This window comes from Dicentrarchus labrax, unplaced genomic scaffold (genome assembly GCF_905237075.1).
Source record: "Dicentrarchus labrax unplaced genomic scaffold, dlabrax2021, whole genome shotgun sequence".
Classification (NCBI taxonomy): Eukaryota; Metazoa; Chordata; class Actinopteri; family Moronidae; genus Dicentrarchus; species Dicentrarchus labrax.
Genome location: NW_026136711.1, coordinates 18,440,471 through 18,451,523, shown reverse-complemented (window position 1 = coordinate 18,451,523; position 11,053 = coordinate 18,440,471). Strand labels below are relative to the sequence as shown.

The 11,053-nt window shown below is 39.7% G+C and overlaps 1 protein-coding gene across 1 annotated transcript; it reads left to right on the top strand.

The window, feature by feature from the left end:
• The first annotated feature begins 1,054 nt into the window (after positions 1–1,054).
• Positions 1,055–10,266, top strand: pfkmb (phosphofructokinase, muscle b). The gene is made up of 23 exons (XM_051415925.1): positions 1,055–1,115; positions 2,419–2,523; positions 4,087–4,160; positions 4,420–4,497; positions 4,787–4,976; positions 5,454–5,619; positions 5,709–5,753; positions 6,209–6,317; positions 6,419–6,514; positions 6,606–6,698; positions 7,172–7,297; positions 7,418–7,482; positions 7,576–7,639; positions 7,748–7,894; positions 8,023–8,093; positions 8,244–8,331; positions 8,461–8,613; positions 8,704–8,868; positions 8,975–9,036; positions 9,143–9,254; positions 9,359–9,458; positions 9,556–9,661; positions 9,998–10,266. Exons 2-23 carry the CDS (start codon positions 2,439–2,441, stop codon positions 10,137–10,139), a joined length of 2,337 nt encoding a protein of 778 aa, XP_051271885.1. The 5' UTR covers positions 1,055–1,115; positions 2,419–2,438; the 3' UTR covers positions 10,140–10,266.
• Positions 10,267–11,053: the final 787 nt, after the last annotated feature.

Genomic DNA, 11,053 nt, shown 5'->3' with positions numbered 1-11,053 from the left:
CTGTATCTATTTAAAGACACCTCCAATAAGCTGCCTGCAGCAGACAGGCCTCCAACTCTCACTGTTGTCACATTGATACTCTTGTTTTTCATCTTTAATCAGGCGTTATTATCACTAATTGGCATTCCCCATATTGTGCTTTAATTTGTTTATAATGAGCCTCAGATTCTTTGCATTTTGTGTGCCTTTTTTCTGTATTACAGCGATCTACCTTGTTAATTTTAGATTATATAAAGAGACAGAAAATAAAGTAATTATTTCCACATTGTTGATACTTAAATTCATAAATCAGCTTCATTGGCAGTGATTGAACAAACAGTTTAATAGTCACTCTCTAGACACACGCATGCTTGTAGGTGTAGTACTGTGCTGTATTTAATTAATGATCTTATTTATAATTCTAGACATGAATAGCAGACTAACGAGATATAATGTGTCTGCTTGGGGAAGAGGAGTCAGTTAAAAAGGGAAAGTTACTGACAGTTGTGTCATGGAGGCTCTGGGAGTTGAATTTTTCTCCATACAGAAATTATTTACTCCAAGAAATTGCACACAAGTACAAATATGTGAATTGTTTGCTTTGTAAGTGGAAGCCATCCATTTATAATACCCAGAGATCTTGTTGATGTGCACCAATTTCAGAAATACGACATCAGTCTTTATTGAACTGGACACATCTGAAATTCTTTATGTGCTTCTTCTCCAATACGCATTCCTCAGTAACCAGGCTATCAGCTGCAGCTCATAGCCAAAGACTTGATAAGGCCACTGGGAGTAAACTAACCTGCCATGTACTGATAGAGGATGTTACATGGTGATCACAAATGCTTTCAATAACAAAACAGGGGATAACATGACAAATAATGCTAGAGCGTGTTGTCTTTTGTAGAAAGGGTCTATCATGTGAGTGAGATACTGCCTTATACTATATTATGGAGTGAGTTATAGAGAGATTTTTTAAATAATATAATACGTACAGTACAGAGGCTGGATCACATTGTTCGTAATGTGTTATGGTTCTCCCTCCTCAGGTGGTGATGAACTCTCAGTATCTGAATGTGACGGCAAGACGTCCTCAAGCTCTGATCCAACAGGGGATGCTGGTAAGCTAGACTGTAAGTAGAGGACTATCGCTATTCGTTTGAATGTGGGTCTCTAATAGGGCAGGGGTAGATGAAGACCAAAAACTCAGTTTAAGACATCACCTCACCATAACATTAGAGATTACAATGTAATTAATAATGGCGCCATAAAGTATATTTGCAATACAGACTTTATTTGAGTCTGCAGTTGCTGTGACCGACTAGTTTATAGAACATTTGCAACATTTCAGCTGTTTCACTTTGTTTATAGATATTATTAACTGATTATAGAGTATATGTGTCAATTTATTAACAAACTCTAACCAACCCAGTGGTGTAATTTCAACTCATGAGCTGTTGAAATGTTGCCAATACTTTATAAACTCTATCACTTGGTAGATTATCCAAATAAAATGTTAACCAGAATAGTAATATACAGTAAGTGGGGATATGACAGCTACAACACTGAACCACACTGGATGTAAATAGAAAAAAAATACTTAAATGTTAAATATAAAACACATAGAACTAAATTAAGTGCAAGGATATAACATAAAAGGACACATCTAATACACTGATGTAATCAGTTGTTTGTAATACACAGAATGGAAACGGGGCTCACCTTTGTGCAATCAAGTGTTGAATAACTGAATCTAAAATGTCCAACAGCTAACAGTCCCCAAAGTAAAACTTATCTTCTAAACTAGCATGGAGCAATCTTGATGCCCTGAAGTGGTCAGTGTCTAGACTTCAATCCAATTCAGAATTTGTGGCAGGACTTAAAAACTATTGTTCAGTCACCGTGCCCATTCATCCTGAAATGAAAATAATTGTGTGCAGATGTGAAAAACTGATACAGTCCATTATCTAGTGTTTAGTTTATATTTAAGATTAATTTCCACATACTGTCCTTGTATTTGTGAGATTGCACACTAAAAAAGAATAATGTGAAAGAAACCTAATTATAGCCATTGTAATTCTGTCCTGTAAAATAAAAAATATATATAAAGTGGGTGGGAGGCTGGGGGGAGGGGGGGAGGCTGAATACTTTTAATAGGCACTATGTAAAAGTGTGTGTGTGCTTGTGTGCGTGTGCGTGTGCGTGTGCGTGTGTGTGTGTGTGTGTGTGTGTGTGTGTGTGTGTGTGTGTGTGTGTGTGTGTGGCATCTAAATGCGTGCCTCAATGTCTGCCAAGAGGATAGTTAAGCTGTGCACTTTTGCAACTGCTATTGCTTTCCATAACAGGCAGGCTGAGTTAGAGGTGAGAGGCTCCTTGTACTCCACACAGTACAGCAGGGTGACAGGGATTTTTACACTCAAGGCCTCTTTCCCTCAGCCAGCTTCAACTCCAGGACCATGGCACAAACGGCTCCCACTGACCCCACCAAGATGGGAGTGGGTCGGGCCATCGCCGTGCTGACCTCGGGAGGAGATGCCCAGGGTAAGTGGTGGCTTTTCCAGGGTGGTATGTGGGTATGGAGCGCCAAGACAGGGCATGTCTGTTGTTTGTGTTCCTCAGCAGGTGGTTGAGAGGATCTGGTATGTGGGAAATTACTACTTAGTAACTCAATAGCAGGGCTTAATGACAAATGAGGTGAGAAATCCAGAAATCTATAATTTAAATGCTGATGCCCTTGGCTGTCTAAGACAAGCACTGCAGCCTCCATAGATTTCCATAGTTTTGGTGTAGCATTTGCTTTTGGACGATATATTTTTAGGTATCTATAGCACTAGAATTAATACAGCTTTTCTACCCCTTTTTTACTGGCATATTGCAGCTCTCCTTTTTATTAAATTTGACTACTCATATTTTATTTTATTACTGATAATAATTCTTTAATGGCTTCTCTATTCCAACAAAGCTGTCTTAGCTCTCTATCTCATACAGCTAACTTAATTAAAAGGGTAGCATGAATTCCTTAACCTGAAGCTGCTAGGACTACAGAGTGAGACAGACTCTCCCCTGACCTTTAACTTGATGAGGAATATCTTTACTGTGACCTTTGGGAAGTGTGTCATTGACCCCACGCAACTCAGTGGTGTGAGTGTGTGAGACATTGAGCTATTCATCTGTCCGTTTTTCTGCCCATCTGAACTTTATAAGACCATAGGACAAAGTCTGTAAATGCTCAGCGTGCTAACCCTCGGACTTCTTTTTCACTCTCCAAAATACTCCTCATTACAACCTTACCTTTTTTGTCATCATTATATCCTTTAGTCTTAGTTTCTTCTCTCTCTCTTCCTTCCTCCTCTCTCCTTAGCACTGTATCTGTTATGAGTGCTAATTTTAGAGGTATGACCTTTCTGTCATGTGTTTGTAAAATGGTGTGCTAGAGTGAGAAGGCCGTCCTTCCTTTTTCTCCTCTCATCCTGTACACTGTAAGTGGAGATGCTCTTGGCTCTCTTAAAGATAATCTATCCACATCTTGTCCTTTAAGCGACCCGCTGAGTGTTGGGAGTATTGGGAGAGGCACAGTTGCCTACTATCACTGACAACATACAGTAACTACAAACCAACAATAAAATTATAGTCTAACAAAATGGTCTTTATCTTAAACTTGTATTATTGTTGTTGTTGTTCCCTTCAGAAGCTTCACCAGCTGATTGCTATTATCACTGAAAAAAGAAATGTTAATATTATTACTACTATCAGTTGTGTAACATCCTTGCACTGTATCATCAAGCAAATTGGAGACCCACAGAGTGAATATCCTACTCAAGTTACTAACTTATCTCGATGAAACCTACCTAGATGAAAAAAAAGATAATATCCAAAATCCACCCAGGTAAAAGTTATTAATTAAAAAAATGTATAGTATATAGAATGTACATTTGACAAGAAAAAAAAGTAGACTTGCTGAAATTTTGCAGAAATATGGACACAAACTATTAAAATATAGTAATAATGTACATTTTTTCACCACCATTTTCCCATTATTCCATTCAATGATTGTTTCTTACATAATTATAATGACTAACGTGTACACACACACTGTGCCTACAGGTATGAATGCAGCTGTGAGGGCCACAGTTCGAGTGGGACTTTACACTGGAGCCAAGGTGTATTTTGTCCATGAGGTAAATATAGCTTTGATTTTTGAATGTTTGCCATTTTTGCTTGAGAAATGACCTAAAAGATTAATGGATAGCATTTGCTTTTGATCTACAAATTCTTCTCAGGACTATTCCATGGCCTAACATGTAAGATCAACCTTACCTATAAATAATCAGCAAATCCCAACATACAACATGCCAGAGTAAAAATATGCCTGTAAGTATGAAGCAATGGCCCCTTTTCAATGAGGGGATATTGTGCTGTGTCTCTGTTTGTTGACAGGGTTACCAAGGTCTGGTGGATGGAGGAGACCATATCCGCCCTGCTACTTGGGAGAGTGTGTCAATGATGCTACAGCTGGTAAGAACAAGCACATGGATGCAAAAGCACGTTTATCATCTCTGTTTTTAACTTGTGATCAGCTGGTCACAGTAACTGGAATGGATGATCTGTGTAACTCTAGCAACTCTTGCCTCTACAGTGCAGCTCTGTAGGTCAAATGGTCATTTAAATGCCAAGGTTCATTAAATAGCAAGACTAAATAGACCTTAGACATGAGTGCTTAGGTTTCAGATAATCCTACCCCTTCTCCTTATCTGCCTCCTTGTGATTCTGGTACTGAAACCCTTCCTCTCTTGTCTGGCATCAGGGTGGGACTGTGATTGGTAGTGCCCGCTGTCAGGATTTCCGCACCAAGGAGGGACGTACCAAGGCCGCTTGCAACTTAGTCAAGCTGGGCATCACCAACTTGTGTGTAATTGGAGGTGATGGCAGTCTGACAGGCGCCAACCAGTTCAGAACAGAGTGGAGTGAGCTGCTGGCAGACCTGGTCAAAGCTGGTGAGAGGCATGACCCCCACATGAAATGTCTCTTTCACACATCACTGATGTTATGGTACAAATTGCAATTGGTTTAGACATGTTGGTCTTTCATTTTAACATGGATTGTCATATAAAAGCTGGCAGAGTCTCAAATAATAGCTGAGGCCAGCATAAACAAATAAAGGCTGATTGCTAATAAATGGCAGGTAAATTACAGCTCACATTTAAATTTCCACAACACTAATTCAACACTTATAAATCAATACAACAACAGAATGATCTCATACTCGCCACTCTCTTGCTGTACTGATGGAATTAGTGCTGTGAACATTAACATTATACTGAATTTGTCAAAGCAAAGTGTAAACTGGGTAGAAGTTTTGAATTTACATTGACTTGGGAACAGGGGAAATTAGGAATTAAGGCCTGTCTCTAACATAAGCCTTGGCCACTATTCACAAATAAATATGAGAGTGTATTTTAATCTGCGCTCAGGTAAGATCACGGCAAATGAGGCCAAGTGTTCCTCCCATCTCAACATCGTTGGCATGGTGGGATCTATTGACAATGACTTCTGTGGCACCGACATGACCATCGGGACAGACTCTGCCCTGCATCGTATCATAGAGATAGTGGACGCGATCACCACCACAGCACAGAGGTATGCACACAACCATTCACACATTTATCTGACAGACAGACTTGCCATGTCATTCTAAGACTCTTGACATGAAATATGTCCTTCTGCAGTCACCAGAGGACCTTCATCCTGGAGGTAATGGGCAGGCACTGTGGGTGAGTACGGCCTACGTGTGGAGTAGCATGGAGTTCCATTTATCTATGCGGAGGCAACTGTAACTGGGTGGTTGTAAAATTATGAATACAGTAGCTAAATGTGGAAAATGCAGGTTATACTACTTATAAAACATATGTACTTTCTAAGGATAACCTAGTGAATGTCCCTCTTAACTACATTAAAATACAGTCATACTAGCAGCTCTGTGGGGCTGAACTAAATGCTAATGTTTAATGTGATATCCACCTCTAATATGATTTGAGATGATGTAATTTGTTTGATGAAATATTTACTGTGCTATTGTCCGTTGTTTAAATGTCATTCAGAGGTTTTTTCATCCTACTGAGATTCATTTTATGATGGATGTAAATTTTTTAATGTACTAACTTTAAGAAGTTATCACTCAGTGTCAGTTTTGACACTTGAACCCTAGCTTATGACTCTTTACCAACAGTTACCTTGCCTTGGTGACAGCTCTGGCCTGTGGCGCTGACTGGGTGTTCATCCCAGAGATGCCCCCAGATGAGGGGTGGGAGGAACATCTGTGCAGAAGACTAACAGATGTAAATGTCTTGTCATGATCATCTTCAATGACTAATTTGAATCTGTTTTGTCTTTTTTAAGTCTGCTTGGTGATTTACGAGGTTTTCTCTGTCCCTTTCAGCAAAGAGGCCGTGGCTCCCGTTTGAATATTATCATTGTTGCAGAGGGAGCAATTAACCTCAAGGGTAAACCTATTACATGTGATGACATCAAACAGGTCAGTAATGGCAGAACTCCAATATACCAGCATAAATATAGGCTGTTCATATGAGGCAGACTGTTCATAAAATCATAATTTCTCTGTCCAGCTGGTAGCAAAGAAGCTGGGCTTTGACACCCGCTCCACCATCTTGGGCCATGTCCAGAGAGGAGGAACTCCATCTGCCTTTGACAGAATTCTGGTAATATGACCAATGTCCCATATATAAAGCTTTTAGATATTAACCAATTACAGGACCAGTGTGTAGGATTTAGTAGCATCTAGTGGTAAAGTTGAAGATTTCAACCATCTGAATACAGCTCAACCTTTCAAGTATGCAGGAGAAACTACAGCAACCGCAAAAACTATCTAGAGACCATATCTAGAGTCAGTGTTCTGTTTGCCTGTTCCGGGCTACAGAAACATGGCAGACTCTGAAGAGGAGCACCCTCTGCCTCTGCACATATAAAAGTCTTATTTTAAGGTAACGAAAACAGAACAGTTCTTGTTTTCAGGTGATTATACACTAATAAAAACATAGTTTTTTCCATTTCTATCAATAGATCCTCCTAAATATTACACACTGGACCATTAAACTAATTTCTTGTTCACAATGTGAATAAACACAAGTCTACCTGCTTCTCTAAGCTAAGCATTTTGATTGTCATGATTCAGGCCAGCAGGATGGGTGTGGAATCTGTGATGGCTCTGCTGGAGGCCACACCAGACACTCCTGCATGTGTTGTCAGCTTGTCAGGAAACATGGCTGTCAGGCTGCCTCTCATGGAGTGCGTGCAAGTGGTGAGTTCTTCAGTTTATACAAAATGAATGAATGAACATGGCTTCAACAGCTCACATTACTGCGCACAGGTATGTACAGGTATGTATTACGTTATCAGTTTCTATCTTCTTTCTCATCAGACTAAAGATGTCACCACAGCCATGAGTGAAGGGAGGTTTGAAGAAGCGGTGAAGCTCAGGGGAAAGTGAGGCTACACCTTTGTGTTATTCATTTTAAATTCTCAAGTGTTGTGTTTGGTTTCAAATGTCTGTACATTTCTGCAATATTTTGACAACAGGAGCTTTGAGAACAACTGGAACACTTACAAAATGCTGGCTCACGTGCACATCCCAGAAACAAAGGTCAGGAATTAAGGTTGAACCGTTTTATTGTACATTTTCTGTCTCACAGTCAATAAGTCCCTGTAGAAAATACATTTATTCTGACAAATGTCTGTGTGCCTGTGCCAGAGTAACATCAACATTGCCATATTGAACGTGGGAGCTCCGTGTGCTGGTATGAATGCTGTAGTTCGTTCAGCTGTCAGGATTGGACTCCTCCAGGGCCACCAGATGCTGGCGGTGCACGATGGCTTCGATGGCTTGGCTCATGGAATGGTAAATTAGCTACACACGTGTAAATAAAACAAGAGGGCATTTATTTTCATGACAGTTAATTAGCGTAACCATGTTACAGTAATGCATATGAAAGAGCATGATAGAGCGTGCAATCTGTCCCTGCACAGATTGAGCCTATTGGTTGGTCTGGAGTGGCAGGATGGACTGGAAAGGGAGGCTCCATGCTGGGCACAAAGAGGTGAGATATTTCAACAAATCAACACTCTGTTGATTGGTACCATGCATGTTTTAGTATTTTTAAGTGTATACTGACTTCTATGAACTCTGGCGATGTTGCTTTTTCAACATTGTAATCTACTATGATTCTGTGTTTTCCCCTTTCATAAAGATCTCTGCCAGCTAAGGTCATGGAGGAGATCAGTCTGAGCATCACTAAGTTCAACATCCACGCTATAATCATCATTGGAGGCTTTGAGGTGAGCAGCAGAAATATAGAAGCTATAATAGTCTCACTTGAGCACAGCCTGAACACTAAAACCCAGCTTGTAAATGTGACTGACAGTTATTCACTGACATTTTACTGATTTACTCCCTATCTTCACTAGGCATTTGTTGGGGGTCTGGAGATGGTGCAGGCTAGAGAGAAGTACGAGGAACTTTGTATTCCCCTTGTTGTTGTTCCTGCTACTGTCTCCAACAATGTTCCTGGGTCTGACTTCAGTGTTGGCGCTGATACTGCGTTAAACACTATAACCATGGTAAAATTCTTATAGAACACAAAACAAATATCAGATAATGCAAAAACTAAAAGCGCACTCAATATATTCTTCTCCCTCTCTCCTCATCAGACATGTGACAGGATCAAACAATCTGCTGCTGGCACCAAGAGAAGAGTGTTCATTGTTGAAACTATGGGAGGATACTGCGGCTACCTGGCAACAATGGCTGGCCTTGCATCTGGAGCTGATGCTGCTTACATTTATGAGGAGCCTTTCAACATTCATGACCTAGAGGTCTGTTCTTATAAATGGACAAAAGAGAGGAAGCTAATGGATGATATACATCAATGAGGGATGGATGTTTTTAAACTCTGTGGTCTGATGGTTGATTTGCTTGTAGATGAATGTGGAACACCTGGTGGAGAAGATGAAGACCACAGTGAAGAGAGGACTGATTCTGAGGTTTGGGGGAATTAGCGTAATTTCTATTCTGAGTAAAAATCAACTTTCAATACCCTGCTGCTCACTGTGGCTTCACATCTCACCCAATATTCTACTTTTGTTTCAGAAATGAGAAATGCAACGCCAACTACACCACAGACTTCATCTTCAACTTGTACACAGAGGAGGGCAAGGGTGTGTTTGACTGCAGGAAGAATGTGCTTGGACATATGCAACAGGTGGGCCACTAGATACAGATCTTCTGTCTGTTGTGCGCGGACTCATTACATTTGCTACCCAATTCGGTTTCAGAAACATAAGAAAATATATCCTTTGTTATTAGGGTGGAACACCAACTCCTTTTGACAGGAATTTTGGTACCAAGATGGGGATCAAGTCTGTGTTATGGTTGACTGACAAGCTGAAGGAATGCTACAGACACGGTGAGGGCAACAACAAAACATCTTGTATACAGTTGTGTGATAACCTCCTTTGCTCCCTGAGCTAATGTCTACTATATTTTTAACCTCAAACCTCCAGGTCGTATCTTTGCCAACACTCCAGATTCAGCCTGTGTGCTCGGCATGAGGAAGAGATCTTTGGTCTTCCAGCCTCTGGCAGAACTTAAAGATCTCACTGACTTTGAGTAAGATTTTGTTTTTATTCTCTCACTTTATTTTCACCTTATTCTGTTATGAAATGTTTTGTATTTACTCACATTATACAGTTAGAGTTAGTGGACCAACCCGGGCCAACTCAGTAAACATGGTACATTCCCATGTTGCTGTGGTTGCCACATGCATATACAACTGTTTGCTAACATGTTAGCCCTGAAGCTTAATGTCCCTTGTTGTGAGTTTAATTTGGAGTCTTTCTGCCCCTAGTGGACAGAAACTACTTAATCCAGCTTTAATGAAATATTTTACATAAATGATTTGACTACCTAGGCTTTGATAATGTTCATGTTGTTTTCACTCCACAGACATCGTATTCCAAAGACACAGTGGTGGTTAAAGCTGAGGCCCATCCTGAAAATCCTCGCCAAGTACAAGATCAATCTGGACACCAGTGAAAAGGCTGCGATGGAACACGTCATCAAGAAGAAAGGCTTAGTTCCTCACTAACTTGTGATTGTGGTTACTCTTGCCATCAGACGCTGACATGACCTGTATGTCTTCTGTTTGAAGCACTTTGTAAACTCTGTCTCTGAAAAGTGCAATACAAATAAAGATCATAATTATATCACCGAAACACACAGCAAATCTCACAATTAACACTCTGTTCATTTTTTTTTACGGAAACAGAACAAAAACATATAAATCATTACATCATATTTATATATGTATTTCACACTTATAAACCTGGACCCTATTCTTCGTGAATGTGAAGGATTTGATTGCGATAAGGATTTTCTCAAAATGTGTCCAGAGCTGTTTTCATAACAACATATCCTTAAGATTAGGCTCATTCACGTTAACTGGATCATGGTCAATACTTATTCAAGGTGTATCTGGTGCTATGAAATGGTTGCATATGACTTTGATTGATAGGGCTCATGAAGTTTAAATAGCGAGAGACAAAACCAATGAGTTAAAAGTGGTTGAGAAAGCTGCTAAGGTGCAGATAGATTACATTAAGTCTGTTTAATATGATCTTTTTTAAGGATCAATTTGACAGAAATTCTATTGAATTCTATTGCAAAAACTTGTTATGTGGCTATTAGGAACACCCTAAATAATAATATTTATTGAACCTGCAGCCCCTTTGACTTGAGAATGGTTTATACTTGATTGTTTAAAGACAGGTTTTCTGCAGTGGGCCAAGTGGGGAAATGTAGACATGTGCCCTCTAGTGGATCTAGTGGATGTTCCAACTAAAAATTATCATTCATAACCACACTAACTTTAAAGAAATTACAGGCTATGGGATTTACATAAAAGGCATTTGCCCTATAGACTTTTTAATGCTGTGTTGTTTTACAACAATGAATCACAGTGAATGTAATTTGTTTTTACTATTTAAAAAGGGTCTATTTAAA